The 24,429-nt window shown below is 36.7% G+C and overlaps 1 protein-coding gene across 2 annotated transcripts in view; it reads left to right on the top strand.

Moving 5' to 3' along the window:
* The window catches only part of CALCRL (calcitonin receptor like receptor), a 92,578-nt gene extending 87,257 nt beyond the window's left edge, over positions 1 to 5,321 (top strand). For both annotated transcript variants that reach the window (XM_040971835.1, XM_040971834.1), the window contains one exon: positions 1,770 to 5,321. In XM_040971835.1, coding sequence (XP_040827769.1) covers positions 1,770 to 1,994 — 225 coding nt within the window. In that variant the 3' untranslated portion in view covers positions 1,995 to 5,321. The remainder of the gene's footprint in view (positions 1 to 1,769) is intronic.
* The last annotated feature ends 19,108 nt before the right edge of the window (positions 5,322 to 24,429 follow it).

Below are 24,429 nucleotides of genomic sequence, written 5' to 3'. Positions count from 1 at the left end.
TTAGAGCAATATAACTTTATAAACTACATTGTTTGATTTTAATAATTTAATTATTTAATTATTGAGATATGCTAACTTAAAAACTCATTTTGAATTCTATTTTGACGAAGTTATTGACTGCATTTATTATTCCTTTTTTTCTAAATTTAAAAACAATGAAATAAAATAGTAAAACTTTGTGCTTCTTTCAAATGATAGTGCATAGGAGATTTGAATAGGCACTTGCAATAGCACAGGGAACTGCAAATATCCTGAGAATTTCTATTTGCTACTAAATTCTCCTAATTTGGAAACTTTCTTTACTTAGCTAAATAATAAATAAATAAATAAGCTCATCTTAAATATTTAATGTTGATATGTGCATAAGAATAGAGTGATTGCAAAGTTGAGAAATTCTTTATAAGCAGTATAAATTTAAACAATTAGTAGTAGTAGTATGTTTATGGTACATAGATTACTGGAAAATTGCTTCTAGAAAATTAGATTCCCTCTGGGACGTAATCCAAGATGCAAGGGCAGTGAGTGACTTAACGAATATCAATCAAAGCAAGACACATGTTGTTCAGACATAGTTCAGGCTAGAGGGATTTGATTAAATATACTTGTGACTTAAAAGCAGACCTCCCCAAGTCAGTTTGCTTATTCATCAGTTCGAGAATGTTCATGTTTGACTATTCTCATGTGTGCTTACTGACTTTATTTGAAGGAATTCACCCTGCTGTCTTAAGTCCAATTGAAACCAAAGTCACATGGGCCATGTCTAGCCTTGAACTCAAGCTCCAATAAGAGAGAGAGGAATCATTTGATTAAAAAATCTGTTAAGCAGAGAACATTCCAAGTATATGAAAATGGAGTGGGGACATTTCCAAGCTTCTTTTTTGCAACCTTTGCCAGATTTGTAATTATTTAATCAAAGACTTCCTTTCCTCCAATGAAATAAATGTCTGAGGAAAAAAATAGCTTGCTCTTTTTTTCCCCTCAGAACATGACCCATGGATGGCATATTATCATCTCCCAATAACAGTTTGCTGTTGCTGTTAATTATGATGGTCATGATCTTATTAATAATTTGTAGCCCTTATGTGTCTAATATCTTTGTTTTTAATCTTTTCTCTTTCCTATTTTCACTAATTATCATTTCATTCCATTTGTAAAGATATTGACATAAAATAGATCTGTACATGCAGTCTTGTAAGGTGGTGATCTAGTTAATTCTTTTTAATAAAGTAAGTGCATTTACATTATTAACACTTTCAAGCCAATGCACGAAATGAAAAACATAAACATCTCCTATCAGTTAAGATTCTGGTGAGGATGCCCACTTCCTATATGAGGGCACTTGAGTTTGTGTCTAGGTTTCCACTCCAGATTACAAATTCTTGCCAAACATGCACCCTGTGAAGCAGCTATTGTTGGCTCAAGTATTTTGGTTCCTGCCACCCAAATGTGAGAGCTTGATTGAATTACTGCTTTTTGATTTGTGCATTTTGAGAATCAACAGGAAGAGGAAGAGAGGAAGCTCTATGTCTATTTCTTACTCTCTGCCTCTTAAAAATTAAAGCAATCTAAAAATACAGAGAATTACAACATGTTTGCAAATGTGCAGATTATTTACTTAATTTTAGACTAATAAAGCAATGAAGCAATATTATAAATCATATCAATTTCTTAGGAAAAGTTTTCTACATAACATTTGATTGTGCTTTAGATAAAATCTCTTCGTTTTAATTCATGAACGTTCCTATTCTTTGTTTTTTTATGATTAATAGGTTCAAGCAATTTTGAGAAGAAACTGGAATCAATACAAAATCCAATTTGGAAACAGCTTTTCCCACTCAGATGCTCTTCGTAGTGCATCTTACACGGTGTCGACCATCAGCGATGTTCCAGGTTTCAGTCATGATTGTCCAAGTGAACACTTAAATGGAAAAAGCTTCCACGATATGGAAAATGTTGTGTTAAAACAGGAAAAGTTGTATGATTTAGTTATATGAAAATACAGAGATCATTGACTAGTGCCATTTCTGAATCAAGGACTTGGATCCACATCTACACAGCCAGAAGACATCAGTGTTATACGGAATTCTAGAGAGTCATAAAAAAAAAATCCGTACAGGAAATCAGATATGTTAGGACAGATGTTTAACAACCATCTCTTGGTGTGCAAATCATTATGATTAATAATGTTAGCCAGTAAAAATACTGCCACTATGACTGAACTCCAGCTACCAACTGAAAACTAGCAAATATGAACTTGGAAAAAGATAAGCACAATCAACCCTCATGTGTTGGGTTGAGCAAGCTCCTGCACACCTGCATCAATTTACTTCGGTCTAACTCTAACCTTATTGCCTACAGAAATCCAAATAGATCCTAAGCACATGGAGAAAAATGAACATTTTTTGATTGTTTGTATTTTAAATCTTCATCTTATCTTCCTGGGTGTAGTATTTTCTTTCCCTAAAAATATTCCATCCTTTTTTTTTTCTTTTTTTGCAATTAACATGTGAAATGGACTAGACAGAGTTAATGATTCCTACTAGTTTATCCTCTTTTAAGAAGAGCAGCTGAGCACAATTGCTTTAAGCTGCTCCTTTGCTGACTCATCACAAGTTTTTCCTGTGGCATATCCACTTTCAAAACTTGGTGAACAGGATGTGTAATATATACCCCTAATTCTTTCTCATTAGGGAGACATCCTGGTTATATTACAAAACACCTTCTCAGTTACTTCCTAGCTTGCTACACAAGTGGGAACAGGGATCAGTTTCTCTGTTCTTGTCAACAGAAATTGTGTCCCTTCCATTTCTATTGTATAGATCGCTTAGCAATCATTTTACATGAAGGAGGTCAACGAAGGATTTCTTATTTTTTTGAGAAACTGTAAAGTAGTAGTGAAAAATGAGCTTGTGAATACTGCATTACTATTTTGTATCCTCACATCAAATACATGAACTCTAGGTGATTCTTAGAAGGAAATACATAATGCAATAATGTACACATGCTAATATCTGATACTGTGTCTGGGCTGATTTTATAATAAAAAATAGAGTCTGGAATTCTATATTTGGTAAATATTTTAAAGACAACCAGATGCTAGCATCAGAAATCTTCTTGAAGTCTAAAAAAATAGAAACATCCTTTATAAGATAGAAAATATTTATTTAAAAAATGCAATACTCACTATCGTATTGGTACATTAGTTTTGGTGATTTAAACCTTAATAATAGGTGAGCTAGAAATATTTTTTCTTTGACTTTTAAGGTGAACTACTACTTTCATCCAGAAATTTTAAACAACTACTGCAATAGATGACGATCTGTTACTCTATCAATTTTACCGTATTAAAATATTCCTTGACTAACCTTTTCTTTTATAAATATAATAAAAGTCATATTAGAAATGCTGTAGGTTTTCAAAGAAAAAGAACCAGAAAATACAATATCATAACGTTTTCATATTTTAATAGAGCTGCTGTACATTTCAATGCAAACTTCTGAAAGGCTTATACATATTATTATGAAATAGTTATTTTCAGTCATTTATAAAACCATTAATTTAAGATGAAAGAAAGCTTTGCAAATTAATTAAAAATAACATTTAAAATGAATTCAGTTTCTTGGATTATATTTGCACTGAAATCTTTAAAGAGCAATGAGTTAAACTAGTAAAAGTCAATTTGGGGAGACATTATGTGTATGTGTTTTTGAAGTGTGTCAGTCTGCTTAAAATTAATTACTTAGTCTTAAGTTGGTTATTAAACTGTCATAAGCTGATGAGTTAAGAAGTCAACTGAAATTATCTAGGAAGATTACATAGATTAGTGAGAACTGAAATTACCTGGTGTGGTTATTCCGTTTATAAGGTATCTACACAACGCAGATATATTAATTTAGTTTCAAATTTATGAATGCCACAATGAACTGTTATGAACTGGAGTGCAGGCTGTTCCAGACATACAGTTGTCTAAATCATGCAAAAAAATTTAGTAAATTCATTTTTCAATTATTTATTATTATTAAAGGAACAATTCAAATTCTTTGGTGACAGTGTTCAGGTATTTCAGCATTCTTCCAGAAAAAGTGTCAAATTTTAACCACATATGACATTGGAAAATGCTGAATTGCCAGCAAGCATTATATTTCAATGATATTGTAATTTCTAGTTTTTTGTGTGTGTTTTTTCTATATTCAGCTTAGGTCAGATTTCTTTTGGCATAGGAGTCCATCTTTTGTAGTCTTCAGGAGTACCAGGCGCGCTGTGATTATCAGTGTTATTTTTTACCCATATATTTTTAGCAGCAATATTTTTAAATGTTACAGCTGAAGTTCTAGTTAAGATCTTTGTATCCTCCTCATAAGGACAAGTAAATATAATACTTTTTAGAGCAAATTTGTTTGGCATCTAAGCATTAAATTGGAGCATTTCTAGTTTTCATTTTTTCTGCAATTGTTAGCAAATGTCACACCCTAATATTATCAAAACTCTGATCTGTCATTCTTTTCCAGTTAGTTTAAAATGTACTTACTCTCAAAATACCCATTTTGTAATTTAGTGATTGTTTTAATGTAACCAGTGTACATAGAATTAGAGGTAGTAGTTGTAGTCCTGTATTTATTGCTTCTAATTTTAAATGTGAAGATTTTTTTGGTTTAATCTGCTAATAAAAATCTGATTTATCTGTAAAACACATTCAACATATTCTCATCAATTATAACAACTCATATTATGCCTGTATAATGTTTCTTTTACTTGATTTTAAAGAAATATTAAAAATTTGAGTTCTCAAATATACAGGAATGTTGAATAATCTAATTTATAAAGTTAATACTTACACTGATTAGTGAGATACTCCTTAAAATTAATAAATATACTTTGCTGCCCTCATTGAAGTCTTCAGTAAATCAATAATTGAACTGAATAAATCAGTTAACGAAAAATTACTAACTGCCTATTCTATATGGAAAAACTTGAATGGGAGGCAGTGACCTAAAGTTCTTCAAGCATCATGTGTTGCTTCCAAGGGTGCACCATCGCAAGAGGCTGGATCAGAGGCAAATTCCTTCTTAGGCAGAGAGAAGTCTAATGCCCAAGAACAGGACAATATTCAGAAACTCAGCTCCCTTTTCCATGAATACACTTCAAAACATTTTTTTAAATCCCTGAACTTTTTGAAGATTTTTCATATGCACGGTTATCTCTTTTTTATATCTCTGTATCAATATTAATTTTAAGGACTTCAGTACTTTTTCTCAGAGTGTCTCCTCATTACAAACATAATAAACTAAAAAAAAGCACTTGATTAAAAATTGCAACTATCACCAGACTTGATCTGGTTATCTTTAATAACATTTGAAATTTTACTTGAAAGGCAGAAAGACAGACATCCACAGGCTTGTTCTCTAAATGCTTGCAAACTAGAGTTGGACTTCCAAAATCGGAGGCAGTGACACAAGTACTTAAACCGCCACTTGTAGCTTCACAAGAGTGTATAGTAGCAGGAGGCTGGATCAGAAGTAGAACAGCTGAAATTCTAGCCAAGTGGTATCAACCTATGAACCTAATGCCAGCTTCTGGTTTATTCAAATAGCCATAAAAGAGAATTAATTTATGATATAGTACCCCTTAAGTTTGATTCCAAAACTGGAACCATATTATAATAATTACAAGCTTCAGTGAGACATATTTCATATATCATATAACATACCCATTAATATGGTTTCTAGTATATAGAGACTAATGTGTTCATAATACTTTCACAGATACATGCAACCAGGACCTGTCAAATTTATTGTATTTTTATACAATAAAAATTATTGTGTAAGAATACAACATACTGTATTTTAAAAAAAGATTTATTATTATTATTTTTTTTTTGGAAAGGCAAATCAGTCTTAGACAAAAGGAGAGACAGAAAGATTCTCCATCCACTGGTTCACTTCCCAAATGGTCACAATGGCCTGAGCTGAGCTGATCCAAAGCTAGGAGCCAGGAACTTCTTTCTGGTCTCCCATGTGGGTACAGGGTGCCAATGCTTTGGGCCATGCTCTACTGCTTCCCAAGTCCTAATCAGGTGGGAAAGTGGAGCAGCCAGGATATGAACTAATGCTCATATGGGATCCCGGTGCTTGCAAGGTATGGATTTAGCCATTGAACCATCATGTTGGGCCCAGAAACTGTGTACTGTTTAGCTGCACAATTTTCTTCCCATCCCTAGGATCCAGTGCCACCAACCCTTCCTTCCTTCCTTATTTCCTTCCTTCCCTTTCTTCTTTCCTTCCTGCCTTCTTCCTCCCTTTCTTCCTGCTTGCTTTCTTTCTCCCTCCCTTCCTCTTTCCCTCTCTCCTTCCTTCCCTTCCTTTACCTCCCCTTCCTTCCTTTCATTTTCTCCATCCTTCCTTTTCTTCATCCTTTCTTCTCTCTTTCCATCCTTTCTCCTGCCCAACCTTCACATTCCTTCTTTTCTTTCTCTTTATTTTTACTGAAATGTGTTTAGCACTTCCGATAACATGTTGAATAGAAGGACCAACATCTAACATGGACACTGGACATGTCCCAGCTTCTCCACCTCCAATCCAGCTCCCTGCTTATGTCGTAGGAAAGCAGTTGAGGATGGTCCCAGTCCTTGAGTGCCAGCACCCATTTGGAAGACCCACAAGATGCTCCTGGCTCCCTGCTCAGCTCTAGCTATTGTAGCCATTTGGGGAATGAACCAATGGATGAAAGATTTCTCTTTGTCTCTCCTTGCCTCTGTAAATCCACCTTTCAAATAAATATATAGCAATTTTTTTAAAATGTTGAATATAGTGGCAACAGCTGACATCTCTATCTAGTTCCTGATCTAAGTAAAAAGGAAAGTGTCACTAGCCTTGGTATTGGCATATACTGGCCTGGTAACATATGAATATATATCTTCCAGAGTGATACATACTTTGGCCTTAACTTAAAGTAGAACACTAGGATGAACACCAGAATAAAACATAACTAAGCAATAGGCAAAATATATTTATGGTAAAGTAAGAGTCTCTTATTAATCTATTAGCAAAAATTTTTGAAACTGAAAGTTCACATTAAAGTACTAAATAAGGGACGCTCCAGAGCTTCCCCCCCCAACACACACACACACACACACACACACACACACACACACACACACACACACACACAAATTGGAATGGATAGGCAGAGAACAACACGGAAGGCTTGGTCAGCATGGACTCACACACACCTTACTAGGTAAGACACTGGGATTAAGTGCTCCTCACCAAAGTATGGAAGATTTCTCTGCACACCCTTCGTAAAACTGTTTCGCACCTCGATTATTGAAATGTCATTGAAATAGTCACAGGAGGTTAAGACCATGCATCCAATTTTGACAAATTGGTTGCTCAATATTGTGTCAATTTATCCCTTAACGTTATATATTGTTGCTGATGTTATGTCGGGGCTTTTAATTGACCGGGATTCTACTCTGTTGGCTCTGCCTTTGGACTGGGGAGGGTCTCCCCAAGAAGCCGCTGAACTTGACTGGACAATGAGATGCGGACTTTATGCTTGGTGTATGCTTGCAATGAAGGAATCTCAACTGAACTTGAACTGTGGTTGCGCCACGGTGGGGAGGAACCCACCATGGGGGAAGGGGTGGAAAAGAGGTGAGGGAGGGGTGGGGGGAATCCCAGTGCCTATATAGAACTGTGTCACATAATACAATGTAATTAAAAAATATATATAATAAAAAAAGTACTAAATAAGAATAATATAACTGATGAGAAAACAACTGTTCCTGTTACAAGAAAAACAAATATAATAAAGCCATTCAAGAAATTGAAGGTAAAAAGTACTACACCTTGAACTAAAACTCAATAATTCTGAGATGTAATTTTGTTCTAAGAATGTGAAGCAAGGAGATTCAAAAAGTTTGATGCTAACAATATATTTGTATTTTACTATCCTTTCATTATTAAACATGTTTCAGTTGAGAGCCAATAACCTAGAAAATGTTACTTTAAATTTAAAGAAGACTATGACTAAAAGTTTTAAATAATAAAATTATGAATATCTTATTATTTTATAATGTCATTTGGCAAAACACTGCAAAACAAGAATAACCTTAGAAAACTTGTCAGAGTTTTGAATTAGAGTTTCCTCAAAGGTTAAAACAGAATGAAAATGGAATTCTTGACAAAAACTTCCTGAAGTGATAATGCTATATTTTATGTATAAAAATGTAATCTAGCAAAATTAGTTCCCTGTTTTGATTTGCCAGTTCTTCCAATAAAAGCATCATAATACCAACAAATGGAAAAAAACTGTTTTACTTTATTTTTTTCATAAAATGAAAAAACAAGTCTTTGTAACTTTCAGGGACATTGACAAATGCTATTAATAATTTCATGGGAAAAATATATCTTGAAATTCTATGCATGCCAGCACTGACCTATCCCTGGCTCTTGCTCCCATTGGGGGTGAACCAAAGGATGGAAGACTGATCTTTCTCTCTCTCTTCTTTTCCTTTCTCTCTCTCTCTCTCTCTCTCTCTCTCTATGCCTGCCTCCCTCCCACCCTCCTAAATTCCTTCTCTCCCTTACTCTATGTATGATTTTCAAGTTAGTACATTTTAAAAAGAAATTTTGTTATTTTTCTATACATCTGAACAGATTTTGAAAAGGCAAAAGTTAAACAAAAATAGCAAATCAAAGGAACTTGAACAGCGATAAGAAACAATTACGGGAGCACAAGAAGCAATGCTTGCCTTCCTACTCGGTCAAAGGAACGACAGACATACTTAACCATAACAAACCTGGGTAACACATCCTGAAAGTGTTTATTTCCTTATGTATAAGAAATTTTGTGGTCTTTATTGTTTTCATTTACTGATCTAGGATAACAGGAAAGTCAATACAATTCACACAAAATTAACTGTAAACCCTAGAAATATTCTGGCAGATTAAAGAACATTTGAAGAAGGAGTAATTAGTTATCAAGGAACCAAGTTTGGGATCAATCAAAAACAAAGTCCTGCTATTGTATTAATACCTATCATAATTTCTGCATATGCCAGGATATTATAAATAAAACAAAGTTTGCTTTGAAAATTTTGCCTTTTAGTAAATTTCTTTCTTTGTATTCTGAACAATTTAAAATTTTGTATACTTATATTCTCATAGATGAAGTGTATAATGAAGACTAACAAACCAGAAGTGAAGATATGTCATATTTTGCATTTTTACTCTCAAACAACAAGAGGACTACCAAGAAAATTGATAACTACACCTTGATATGTAGGATACTACATATCATATGTACATATGTACATATATACATGTACATGTATATGTAGGATATGTAGGATACTAGATTTTTTACTAGTGCCTATAGCTACAATGCTATTGTAAACTAGCAGAATGTTGGGTTTGTTGACTGTATTATTGTAATTATATGGGAAACAAAACAGTGGTGTTGGGAAGAATGAAAAGGTGAAAAAGAGTAATTGGAGGGGGAAAACCCTTTACCTATAAAACCATAACATGGAAATAATAATAAAAAAGTAAAAAGAAAAACTTCATAACAGATCAGGGTTCAATTATGTAAGAGCAAACAAAAATATGATTGATGTTAACATGCAATAATTCCCTAATTGCCAGGTTCAAGTGTATCAAAATTAAATATTTCCCCCAAATTCTTGCTTTTAGCCATATGGCAGATATCAGCATTTGGGATCCTTTGCAAGTCTCAAAGGTGTAAAGGGACACAGAAAGTAAACAAGCAAACCAAAAGCAAAAATCTGAGCTACTGCTGATCAACAATTTTCCTTTTAAAAATATTTATTAATTTTATTATTCCATGATACAGTTCCAAAGACCCCAGAGTTTCCCTTTCCCTTCCCCAAAATCCTTACCTCCTACTAAACTCCCTTATCTTAGAGTCCTTCACAATCAGCCATAAGTCCATCATTCTGCTATTAAATTGTATCCTGACAGTGTAGGAATGGGCATGTAAGAGAGTCCAGCATCCTATTGTCAAGATACATTCAACACTTTTCTTGGGAATCCATCTTCGATTTGGAAGTAGAGATGCACACTGCATTGTATCTCCACATCTGTATGTGATAGTCTCTATTACAAAATTACTACACATTCTCTTAAATGAAAAGCCATAAAATAACATCAACAAAAGAGAGAAAAATAGAAAATTTGCAACATCATGAAGTTAAATAATGTTACTGAATGACCAATGTGCCACTAAAGAAATGAAAAAGAAAATCAAAGACCTTCCTGAAGCAAATGATGCTATTGTGGGACCTATGAGTCAGTGAGGAAATTAATAATAACAATAAAAAACTTGGTTTTGAATTAATGAAATTCAACAATTCTTCTTAAAGACAACTTTTAACCAGAAAATGCACCTTTGTTTATGAAGGATGAAAACTGAGAACCTTCATATCAAAATGATAAATAAGCAAAGTTGATGAAACAAGTAAAATAATTTCCTACAGCTACAGGAATCCCTAACACTTTCAGAAAAGACAAAATTGTGTTCAGAGATAAAGTGCTTCCATTGTATGTAAAATAAAAAAGAAAATAAATAGAATTTTGCTTAGTGATGAATCGTTGAATGATGTTGCATAACACAAGATGTTAATGTCACAAACAACATCTTGAGAGCAAGCTGAGACATCAGATAGCAAAATAGCACTGTAAAATAAAAATATCTAAGGAGGAGCTCCATTTTATCCCATAATGTTGTCAGCATTGTGCTTCTGATACAGTAGATACATTATGTTCTATTAAGTTTATTGAATAATATGATTTATAATTTAAGATAACACCATAGCTCAGTATTGATCAGTGGTTGTTTATATATCTCACTCGCCTGGAATTTTCACCAAATAACACACCTTCATGTCTTTAATTTGCAAACACTATTGGTAGCATCTGTTTTGACAGATCGGTGGGTATATAATACTACTAAATATTTTTACTTCTAGTAACATGAAAAAGTTTATTTAGTTTAGTTGCTTTCATTAAGTTCTTGTTTTAGCTAAATGAAAGTATTTTGCTCTTATGTAATTTTCATAACATAGCAACACTATAGAGCCAATTAATTTGACTCTGTGGCAGCTATAAAAAAAAACAGTGTTAACAAAAGCAGAGGCAGTTATAAAAAAGTTTAATTAAATGGGTTATCATTGCTCCCTGTCATGATTTTTTTATATTTCAATCATAGGCTATGTTTTTAAAAAAATTCAAATTATCAGCCAAAGATAATGCTTCTACTGGATTATATGCTGTTTTCCAAAAGCATAGTGACTATCAACATCTAGATTGATGTACATCATTCAAGGCTCAAGGACAAAGACAGAATAAATGGAACAGTAGAAAGCCACCTCTCTTCATGCTCTCCCCACATGGAGCATGTACTGCACTTGCATGTGTGTGGCCAGGACACCAAGACCCACAGTGAAGCCTCTTTCTGCTGACCTCAGAGAGTTTCACAAAGTCCACATTTCTGGCTCCACATTCATGTCATACAAAAGCAAGATACACTCAGAAAACAAGCAACTTATTTCAACTCAAACACAAGGAAGTTTTCTACTCATTCTATTCTTATTATTTAAAGTATTAAAAATTCCCTCATTGAACTGTGGTTTTTATTATGATTACCATCTCAATGAATATGAAAATACAACATGTTTACCAAAAAAAAGAAAGAAAAAAGAAAACAAAGGAATAGAAAAGAAAAATGTTTCATCCAGGTCTTCACAACCAGAGCTCTTTTGGAGTAGTTCACAGGTTAGTATGTGCTCCATAAATTTAGGGTGCACATACTCCCCATTTTTACAGAAAATGTGGATTTGTTGCTTGCTATCCCGGCATCAATTCCATCATAACATTTGTAGTATTAGCCTCGATTTCTTGAAAAAGGAGCCTCGTTTTCTCTCAGTGCATTCTGGACACACCAATTCTCCTTACTCTAACTTGACCTGGCTCCCTGTGATGAGAAGTTATCTGAGCCGAGTAAATATATTCACTATACAGCTTTAACTTACCTTATTTTTTTTCTTTTTGCTCTATCCCAGATATCTGAGAATCCCAGTACCACAGCCTAGACCATTTATATTCATGTCCAGGACAATGCTTGTTTTATGGAGCAGAATCAAGATGGTTGTTTGTACCTAAAAACTGATTGAATTTCAATGTGCATGGTGGACTGCCTACACATACATACAAGGGCTCCAATTAAAAGAAGTTGTGTTTGAACAAAAAGAGGTTCTCTCTGGGTCAGAGACCAGCATAGTACTTAGTGCATGTTTCTGCACAAAGCTTCAAGAATTCTGTGATTTCTAAGTTTGGAAATAAATTTCTTGACTATTGCAAATAATTACTAGAAGACATAGAAAGCTGTTTAATAGCCTTGTTGTTTCCTAACCATATACTTCCATTTGTGCTATTACCAGAGATCACAAATATAAGTAAGCCTGTACTGTGAATTCCTAGATTCAATTAAGCACATGTTAAATCAGTAAATATTTATTTTTGGGGGGGTGTACAAATATATTCCATGATTATATATATATATATATAACAATACTTTTACCAGCTATTTTCCGCTATTTCAGTCACAATAATTATTAGTGTGGCATCCATGAATTATTAGAAATGATAACCCTATAATGCAAATGTACCTGCATGGTACTGTGCAGAATGGGAGTTTCCTGCAAGGAAATATAAGTCTTTATCTTTGACTTGCTGAAGGAAATTATAGAAAGTAATAATCTTATCTGTTGTGTTCCAACTCTCCAAATATATATTTTCCCTGTCTTCCACTTTGCTTAAAGTTTCCATTTTCAGCCTTTGAGTCAATGCAGGCACCTGGCTTTGCACCATGAAGGGTGAGCTCCTGGATGCCTGAAAATGTGGGCAGCAGGCAGCTGGTGGGAGCATACAGAGACCTGGGGCTCATGCTAAGACAGGTGGAGCAAGCCTAGGGATTTCACCACATGCTTGGTTTGGCAGGGAAAGGAGAGCCCTAGGTTAGCAGGCTGGTGTGGTGTGCTGTGGATCAGGCTTGGGGAACATTGTTTGACTGTTTCAATTTTTTCCAAATTTTCTTTTTATTTTTCCTATATCTGGGGGGAAGGTGGGAGATAAGGGGAGAAGCCACACTCCATACCCAGAAAGGGGGAAGTCACCCAATCTCAACCCAGGGTTCCCAGTGCAGAGCAAGTTTTGAGGCTTCTGTTTAAGTAGTATTGATAGTTCTGAAATGCTGTTGATCTCATTGATTCAACAATCAGGTAATTCTCCCAATGTTCACTGGCTGACATAGTTGACCTTAGCATCTCCATTTGCCCAGATTTTTGCTGTCACCATTTGATTGGAGTAGTTATCCAATTTGTTCTTCCCTCTATCCTCTGCTATCATACCAGGTGTCTTCTGCAGGGTCCAGTGGGTTGTCATATCTTCTGTGTGCATTTGGGCCTGCCAACCACTGTTCCATCTTTTCCAGTGAGGAGGTCTAGTCTGACACATGAACTCTCTGGTAAGACCACCAACTCTGAACTTGAGCCCTCATGTGCCTGCATGTCCCAGTCTATGCCATCCTCTAGACCCCTTGCAAGCTCACATATCAAGCTCCCAAAAGGGTTCCAACAGGCTGCCAATGGGCTTTTCCAGGGGTCACTGGTGCCCCACACTCCTGGACCTAGGCCCTGCTGGCCTTTGAGGCTCATGGATGCAGCACCCACTGTGTAGGTCAGTTTTAGGACACAAGCCAGATGACCTAGGCCCCCGAAGGTCCCTGCTCCTAGAACTTCAATACCCTCCCTCATTTCCTCAAAAACAAAACAAAACACCAGAATAGGTTAGTAGACTATATTGGCACACTGGTATGGTTAAAATAGATTTGGCATTAACCAGGCCCAGGATGCCCACCAGCAATTACCTGTTTTTATCCCAGTGTAAAACTTGCCTAGGTACAATGCAACCTAGACCACTGCTGGGTGGACGTTGGTGGGGGAGACTTTAGGTCTGGATCGTGGGTAGATGGAAGGTTAAGGTCTCAGGCCAGCACACATGTCAGAAGCTTAGGACCCTAGTGGCAGGCATGGCTCCAGGCCAGCACAACATTCCACTGGAAGACTGAGCTTTGGACTGCTCTAGGGAACCGATGTGTGCCTGGGCACAGAGCCTGTGGATTGCTCAGGGAAGGGAATAAGGGGAAATGCAAGAGGGAGGATCATTGAAGGAGTATGTTGCCGGTGAGGAATGTGTCTGAAGGACTTCAGTCAACAAGGCCACTGTATATACAACTAAGAATATGGAGAATATGGCAGTCCATTGGAGTCTGCAGAGCACAACTGGTACCATAGCAGAGGGTGGAATGCAGGATAAATTGGACAACTACCCTAGCCAAGTGTTGGCACCAAATATCTGGATCAATGGAGTGTCTAAGTTAGATTATGTCATGCACTGGACCTTGGAAGGATCCGTCATCCTTGGATTGGCAAGGAAACCAATAGCATTCGGAACTATTGGAACCACTGAAGCAGGACCCTTGGAGCATGCTTTGAATCTAGGACCCTGAGATGACAGCATGTTACTGTTCCTTACTTCTGGGTACTGATGCAGTTAGGATGCTGGTGCAGCTTCTCCTCTTCCCTCCCCCCCCCTTCTCCCAGTTAAAGGAAGAAGAGAAAAAAGAATTGGGAAATTTGGTCTCATACATTTTTGCCTAACACTCAGTCCTTCTCACCTTAATCAGTAGTCCACATGGGCATGCATCCTTGTAAACATCATAAAAATTAAATAAAAAAATTTCCATTTTCATCTAAACATATCTGTATTCCTATCAAAAGCTCAGGAATAAAAGTCAGAGCATCTGGGTCACCCAACCTAATTGTGCTGGATCCTGCTAAGACTCATTATTCTGTAGACACACCCAGCTGAGATGGTAAGTATCTAAATAAGATGGTAACTAATAAAACCAAGTTTTGGAAAACATATGTCAAAAATCACATAGTTGTTAAATGATAAAATTAAAGTGTAATCAGTGCCCATTTCATTTTTTTCTGGTGCTTTATACCACTACAAATACATATAGAAGAAAATATAAAGCTCTCCAAGAGCTTTACATTGTCACTTCACAGGATATGGAAAAAAAAATGAGTATCAGATAAAAATAATTTAAAAAAATAAAGGCTTCTGAATGAAACAAACAAAAATTCCTGTTACACAAAATCTCACCTAGAAAATATTAACATGTTGCTTTGCTGACAGCTTCCTGTGTCCCTTGCTTCACGATGACAAGAGTTCATTTTTATACTCTAATTTCCTTGTATGAATAGTGTTCCCAGAGTAACTAAAGTGAAAGAATCCCCTTTCTGGTTTTTTTTTTTTTTTCGTCCCTGAGTTATCTTAAATGGTGGCCAGGTCTCTTTGGCACTCTGCCTCTTTGCAACCATAACCATTAAGGCCAGAAATCACAACCAGGACTATGAGCTGAAGTGGAAGTCATGGCCCTGAATTGTGCTTCATGACCTTCACTTGTTTTTGTGATCCTTGAATATCCGTTTCCTCAGGTGGGGTTAGAAGTCACACCATGAGAATCAGACCTGAAAATTTGCTGTTTCCAAAAGGCTATAAAAATTTAGAGGTGTTAATTAAAATAAAAATTGATAGTTCACGATATATGGAACACATGAAAAGGCTTTTAGCATTATAGTGATAGGCCAGGAAAGTACAAAACTTTGTTAACACTTTCCAGTCAACTATGAGAGCAGCTATGCTTTAACTGTGGCAGGTGTTACATACAACGTGCCCTGGGGGAGAACAATATATTTTATCACTTCCCAGAACACATTTTATATTCATCCTATCTTATGTTGTTTCACAATGTATCCTTTTTATCAGATTATAATATAAGTATTCTTTAGATTGGTTGAAAATCACTTGTCTTGCAAGGGTTTTTTTCTGCCTAGGGTGTGTGGAAACAATTTAGGAGATCCATGAATTTGGAACCAAAGAGAACCAACATTTCTATTTTCCTTTGCCTTTGGCTGAAAATCAGTATGTCTTTTCTTTATAATTGTTGGAATTCACAGGTTTTTCTCACTTTAAAATTTGTTTAGACATATGTGGTTAGGTATCTAACAATCTACATATGTATTTCATATATATAGTTTTAAGAGAACATTTTCACTCTGCTGTCCCTACAAAAATCACTGAAATAGGCATATTCCATCATTTTTGTTGCTGGTATCTAGTAGCGATATTACGGAGAATTCACAACTTTGGTAGTTGTTTTACACTACATATGTGTTGTCAGTATTTCAATGAAGAAATTTCAATACAACATATTGTTAGAAATCTATGTATTTTGCTTCATATATTGAAAGACATTGTTCTAGCAAAGGATTGCTAGGCTCTGTCATGCTACCCAACAGCTCCAAGAAACACACAAAAAATGTGAAGAGGCAATTTAGAAAACCAGCCACACATCATGGTAATCCATTGAGTGGAGAAAACAATGTGCAATCTGAGCAAGCTCACGGGTGATGATGAAACGCTGCTTCCAAAAAAGAAATGAATAGCTCTTATAACCAAAGATTAGGCAAAAGTGAGACACTAGAATGCTAAAGTTTTAGGGAATGGTTGCCAGTAATATCTCAGAAGGACTTAGAGATCCTACATATTTAGAAAGGAATGAGAATGATTCTATGATTTTTTTTTTCTTTTTGGTTCTCAGAGAATTGCAAACTGTGTAGGAAAACTGCAATCTGAAAGGATTGCTGCTCTTTCCTAATAATAACATAATGAATCAGTGGAGAAAACACCAGCACCTTACCAAGAATGAACACTTTTCCCATTAAACGTATAAAACAATGTGTAAGCAGGATGCTATATTTAAGACTCCAAACCAGCATGTGGGCATTCAGTGCAGCAGGTAAGCTGTTCCATGGGATGCCTACATCATAGATCAGAGTGTTTGATTTGGATCCTGGGTCCTCCATCTAAGACCCAGCTTCCTCCTAACATGCACCCTGGGAAGCACCAGGAGATGGCTCAAATACAGATCTCTGCTAATAATGTTGGAGACTCAAATAGAGTTTTGGGCTCCTGGAGATAGCCTGGCCCAATTCAAGCCTGCTACAGGCATTTTCGAAGTGAATCAGTGGATTGAAGATCTATGTTTATATCTTTGCTTTTCAAGTAAAATAAAATTGAGGCAAATTCAAAGATCAAACCAAAATAAGTGAATGTATTTTGAAATTTCTCAAACGTATATCTTCGAAATTCAGTTTCTCTAATGCATCAAATCTGTGAAGTCCTGCTTTTCAGTGATGAGCGAACCACTCTAAACACGGAAAACTAACTATCTTCATCTATTTCCACCCAGGACAATCGTCAGAAGTATATCTAATCATTCTCATGGGTTTCCTGTCTGGCAGTCCCCAGTAACCACCAAGGGGATAAGACAACAATGTTCTTCTGCATGAACCACCAGAGGCAATCTGATCGAGAATGTCTGTTTATTGTAAAGCAAGTACAAACTTATATAAACTAAGAAGGGTTAGGGAAGGGCAAAAGGGCGTACCCTGACAATCCTCCACCCAACAAAAACACTGTAACTGGCTAGAAAGCATATCTATTTCTCAGGACTCTCCTATCATGTAACAGGTCACATACAACACACATGGTTGGCAGGAACGACACAGGTGAAGTTCACCACTTGTGGCTTTGGATCAGCTGAAAGTCAAGCACACCATGTGTGGCTGGCAAGCAATTTGTGACTGCCCCAATTTCTCAGAGTTGTTTATCAAGGAAGTCCCAGCACAGCTCATCCAAGGACAGAGCATAGAGACTGGGGTATAGCCTACTCTTCTCACCCATATGACCAGTGAACAGGTCAGGCTGAGGTCTCGGTCAGCCCATACCATTGTCAAGTATTCCCCCAGGGAGGTAGTGTGCTGTATGCCTGTGACCTCGCACATAGGCTAAGTAGGCAAAGACACAGAAACGATCTTCCACAAATCATAAAATTTTAAGTCCAGTTGTGTAGAACTTAATGTGAACTGATGAATAGTGAAAAAATCTTTACATCCACAATTGATCTAAATGCTGATGGTTGACTGGTTGATTTCACATTTATAATTCAGTTTATGATAATCTGAACTAAATTAGTTGCCTCTTGGGTCTTACATCTTCTTTTAAGCTTGTCCGTTTCTTGGCCTGCATGGTGGTATATCAGGCTAATCCTCTGCCTGCAGCATTTGATATCCCATGTGGCTACTAGTTCCTGTCCCATGTGCTCCAGTTCAATCCAGCTCCCTGTGTATGGCCTGGAAAAGGAGAGGAGAATGTCTCAAAGACACAAGGGTCCCTATACCCAAGTGGGATATCCAGAAAAAGTACCTGGTTCCCAGCTTCAGACTGGTCCAACTCTGGCTGTTACAATCATTTGGGAACTAAATCAGTGGAAAGAAAACCTCTCTGCCTCTCCTTCTCTGTCTCTTTAATTCTACTTTCAGGTAAAAAAATCATTTTTTTAAAAAGCATATATATTTCTTCCCAGTAAATAGGATAAAAATACAGATAATGATAAATTCTCAGCTTATAGCTTCCTTGTTTTTACCCTAGATTCTTTTTTTAATGCATTTTTTTAAAGATTTATTCTATTTTTATTGAAAAGGCAGATTTACAGAGAGAGGAGGGACAGAGAGGAAGATCTTCCATCTGATGATTCACTCCCAGGTGGCCGCAAAGGCTGGAGTTGAGCCAATCCGAAGCCAGGAGCCTCTTCCGGGTCTCCCATGCGGGTGCAGGGTCCCAAAGCTTTGGGCTGTCCTCGACTGCTTTTCCAGGCCACAGGCAGGGAGCTGGAAGGGAAGCGGGGCTGACGGGATAAGAACCGGCACCCATATGGGATCCCGGGTATGCAAGGCGAGGACCTTAACCACTGTGCCATTGCACTGGGCCCTTTACCCTAGATTCTAAATTAACATTAGCACATTATATTTATGAATGATCATAAATTAGATACATTTAATAATCCTTCCTTACATAATAAAGATGTAAAAATAAACCAGAATGGAAAAATTGTTTGCTAATGTATCTCAGAATCCAAACACATGATGTTCTCTATATATTATATTCTAGATTTTGATATTTAGCTCATAATTTTAATATTATTTGATACTTCTGGACCCAAACTCATGTTTTCTTCCATTCCATTATTTTTCTATGAGCAGTCATTCCATTCAACATTAGCTTAGATATTAAAAAAATATTAAAAGAAGGAAAAATTGACTTGACAGAGAGGTTCCATAAGAGAAAAAATATGATCAACAAGCATTAACAAGAGTAGTATAAAAGGGGAGTTTGGATATATGATAGACTCAGGGTGATGGGTAGCTCCCACATGTAAGACTACAGATACATTGCTAAAGACATGAGTAAAACAGATACCAAGCATGTTTAGGAAATCTGATGCTAGTCATTTGGAATTTGAGTATATGGAAAAAAGCGACCATCAGTTCTAGAGGCCTGAAGCATTTCACTGATATACTGTATTTCATCCCAACAAAACAGCAGAAAGAATGAGTAAAGTATAAATACTATAAGAAAAGGATGATATCTCAGTTTCCTTTCTATTAAAATCAATGAAAGCTTTCATAGCAACCAGAATTGCCAAGAAATTTCATGATGTATTTCACTTAAGAGAAAAAAGAAACTGGAAAAATAGTGAACCTATATCATATGTAACCTTTTCAAATGCAAAGGGAATATTTAACTATAGTTATTAAGTAGTAAATGATAATAGGAAATCACTTGACTAATTCAATCTTCTCAACCATATACAAAGAAAGACATAATGTAGTGCTAAAGCTAACATTATTGTTGCATTCAGCATTTATTATCATTTAATTTTATCCTCTTTTTTCCACCCATGGGATCTACCTCTTATAAGTTTCACTTATATATTAGAAAGGGAGGGGGAAAATGTATCTGTTGGTTCATTCCTTAACTGTCTACAACAGCCAAAGCTGGCTTGGCTAAAATCAGGGACCCAGAAATCAGTTGGAGTCTCCCACAAGATCGAAAGGGAACTACGCACTTGAGTCCTCATCCGTGTCCTCACAGAGTGCTGCCCATCAGCAGAAAGGATAGGACGATAGCTCAGGTACTCTCACAAGGGATGTAAGCATCCCAACTGGCATCTTAACTGTTACACCTAATGATTGCTCTTCTACATTTCAAAAAAGTTTATTTAATTTTGAAAGGTGGGATGGCAAAAAGAGGGGAAGACAGAGATCTTCTATCTGTTGCTTTACTGCTCAAATGCCCACAAGAGCTGAGACTGAACCAATCCAAGCCATTGAACCAGGAATTCCACTCTGGTCTCTCACATGGGTGGCAAGAATCCAAATACCTGCTCTTTCACATAGAAGCACAGATAGAAAACTGGATCAAAACAGAAGTGAGGAATAAGCAGGAGAAGTTGACATAGGATATAGGATGCCACAACTCAAGCCCCTCCTACCACATTTAAAGTGATTGCTTGGGCCCGGCGCAGTGGCACAGTGATTAAGGTCCTTGCCTTGCACGCCCGGGATCCCATATGGGTGCCAGTTCTAATTCCGGCAGCCCTGTTTCCCATCCAGCTCCCTGCCTGTGGCCTGGGAAAGCAGTCGCGGATGGCCCAAAGCTTTGGGACCCTGCACCGGCGTGGGAGACCCGGAAGAGGCTCCTGGCTTCGGATCGGCATAGTATCAGCCGTTGCGCTCACTTGGGGAGTGAATCATCGGATGGAAGATCTTCCTCTCTGTCTCTCCTCTCCTTTCCAATAAAAAAAATAATAAAAATAAATCTTTTTTAAAAAGTGATTGCTTTAAGTTAAAATAGGAGGGGGGTAGAGATTAAGGATTTCTCTCAGGAAAGGAGGATACTTTATCTTGGTGGAAGTAGCTGAACTCCTAGAAATAACCAATCCTTATTAGAACTAATGAAATCACTGTTTTATGGCAAGAAGGTCTGTGTGAAACGGAAACCTACGACTTCCCAAGAAACCCATCCTGGGAGCAAACACACACTTCAAAAAAGTTCAGCAAACCATCAACTTTTCTGGAAGCCTGGTAACAATTTATGGGAAATACAACATACTGCAAAAGAAAATAAATCATGAAGTACAGGAAGGGATAAGAGCGAACATAAGTTTTAAAGACAGAGTAGCCTGGATGACCCAGGGTTTAGTTGCACAAGATTCACAGTTAAAAATGCAAGCAGTTAATGGGCCCGGCAGCGTGGCCTAGTGGCTTAAAAGTCATAGATATTAAAGAATGAAATGCATCTTTCACTCAAATATATTTTTAGATGATGAATGCGACATAAAAGCCTAATGTAACAAATGGTAATCTGTTCATAAGGGACTGCTTTACTGGCAATACTACTGATAAAAACAGATGTCGCTGTATTTCAATGCAGTTCATGTGATAATATAGATTGTTGACATTTCTATCCCAAGCCTAAGCACACAGGAAACTTTTCATAAATACTTACTGAATCAGTAAAGTAATGGATTTATTCAAATCTTACAGCCAAAGTAACCAATATTCTCTTACATTTCAGTTTCTCAAGCATTTACAAAGTTTACTGATTTAACTTCTTGAATGTTTCTCTTGAGCCTACTTGTGAACATTTTGCTGTTGTTGTGTGTAATACTGGCTTTGTCTCTTTGCCCCTGGCATACTGTCGTTTACTCGAGACTTGCTCATCTCCCCCTAATCACATTCACTCTCTTTGGGTGATCCCAGTCAGCATGTTGGCCTCATTATTGCATTTATACTGAATAACAGAGAGCCGTAGGGCAGGAAAGAGGAAGGTGGTGAGGAAGGAAAAGAGGAAGGGAAACTGTGCTGATGGAAATATCTCATAATCATCTGGTATAAATACAACTATTTGCTTTCCTATTTTATCTCACTCAGTACCTAAATTTAATAAGCTTTGTTTTGTCTTTGCTTAACTCCAAATTTTTGGAAACCTCTTATAAAACTACTTCTGAGTATCTATGTTCTATCTTCCATAAGCTATAAATTTGTTCTCACTGGTTTCTCAGATTGTTCTTTCTTTTTATTCCCCTTAAGTTCCTTTACTTAGAGCAGTATTTCTCTTTTCTTTCTTGTCTTCTTTGACTGATATTTCTCCTTCTTTATGTATTTGTGTGCATGGTGCAATGTGGACTTAATATTCTTTCCTTAGAGGAGACTGGATTATTTTACTTTTCCACCTAAGATCCCTTCCTCACCATTACCACCATTACCTACAACATAGAATTTAAAACCATTATCCACACAAGGTGAGGTCTTTTGTTATCTTCCTTTATCCACCTTTGCCTCACCTCCACACATTTTGCATCAAGCACACTGAACTCCCTCTGTTCGTTTAACACACTATACACTTTGAGAACACAGTCCTGGAATACCTCATTCTATTTCTTCCTTGCAACAAACTCGTATACTTCATTAGCAGTAATTCAAATATTTCTCATATCCGCATCTTTTCCTCATAGCTTAGGACAGTTGGTTGTTCTATTTTTTTTTCCCAAAAGATTCATATATTCATATGGTTTTGCACAGTGGTTTTATTCCACTGTAATGATGAATTTGGAAATCTGTCTTCTTGGCTCTACCATTTTATGTATCTATGTCTGTATCTCTAACATAATACACTTATAATATTTTGATCTTGTATATATTTCCATGACTGCTTATTTGCCAAAACTGTTTTCAAATATCCATTTACATCAATTTAGTTCTTCCTTGTTTCAGCTTAATATTATAGTAACCAATGTACTAGTAATTATAAATTTAAAATTTTGGTAAATCCCAATGTAATTATTTAAAACATTCATTTACACCTCTATTTAATGGTGATGATTACTCTTATGATTTGCATGACATGCTCATCAATATGAATTCCATGTTTTACTCTAGATTTTGCCTCTTGAGGTTAATGCAATGGGCCTTCATAGTTGTCCGTTAGCTCTGTTTTCTCTTTCTATTACTATGTATACAAAACAAAACCTGTGCATGGGGCTGGTATTGTGACATAGTTGGCTAAACTTCTGCTTAAAATGCCAGCATCCCAAATAAGCTCTGGTTGGAATATCACTTGCTCCAATTCTCAGTCAACTTCATGTTATTGTATTTGGGAAAGCAGCCAAGCATAGCTAAAGAACTTAAGCTTCTACGCACATGTGGGAAACCCAGAAGAAACCCTTAGCTCCTGGATCTGGATCTGCCAACCTCTGGCCACCTGTGCCATCTGGGCAATGAACCATTTAATACAAAGCCTCTCTCTTTCTCCCTCTCTTGAATTCATTACCTATGCCTGAAAAATTAAAAAGTTTCATGTCTGACAAAAACTTCTAAGACCAGTCCCATCCTAGAGAACTGCATTTCCAAATAACTAGTGGCATTGTTCTCAGATATGGAATGGAAATACAGGGCACACAAACCTGGTGGCATCACAATACTAGATTTCAAGTCTTCTGCAACAAAATGGCTTCAAAATGGAAACCATCATTCTTAACGAAACAAGCCAATCCCCAAAAGACAAATATATTTCCCCTATCTGTGATACCATGCAGAGTAAAAAAAGTGTGCATTAAAACAATGATACTGAATTTGGGATTTGGTTATTATTTATAGCACTTATATATAGAGAAATGCTAGGATATCTTAATCTTTTACTATGTGTTGATATCTTTATACATGGAGTGCTAAGCTTGTGATTGCAAACAGGAATGAAAGTATGCCACTGGAAAAAACATTTTTAAAAAGGACAGAAGAAAGAAGAATACAGTGGGGTGAATGGTGAATGTGGGCTGGAAGCATGCTCCAAGGGTCCTGCTTCAGTGGTTCCAATAGTTCCAAATGCTATTGGTTTCCTTGCCAATCCAAGGATGATGGATCCTTCCAAGGTCCAGTGCATGACATAATCTAACTTAGACACTCCATTGATCCAGATATTTGGTGCCAACACTTGGCTAGGGTAGTTGTCCAATTTATCCTGCACTCCACCCTCTGCTATGGTACCAGTTGTGCTCTGCAGACTCCAATGGACTGCCATATTCTCCATGAGCATTTGGGCATGCCGCCCACTGCACTGTCTTCAGAAACTGAGGAATCCTGGTTCTGAAAAATGAACTCCATGATCAGACCATCGATCCTGTGATTTTCCCTGTGGTTGCATTCTGAGCCCAGTGGTTCAATTGAGGAGATCCCCAAAGAAACCTTGTCTGAAGTGATCCCAGACCAGACTCCTGTGTGTGCTGGCCACCATGGGGTCTGCTCAGTCCATCACCCACACTACTCTACACACACATTGGTGGCTGCAGATGCTGAGTCAGTTCAGTTTCAAGACCCATCAC

The sequence above is a fragment of the Ochotona curzoniae genome, unplaced genomic scaffold (genome assembly GCF_017591425.1).
Source record: "Ochotona curzoniae isolate NIBS_2020 unplaced genomic scaffold, NIBS_Ocur_1.0 contig_2210, whole genome shotgun sequence".
NCBI lineage: Eukaryota > Metazoa > Chordata > Mammalia > Lagomorpha > Ochotonidae > Ochotona > Ochotona curzoniae.
Note: the sequence above shows the minus strand (reverse complement) of the source record. Positions and strands in the feature narration are given on the sequence as shown.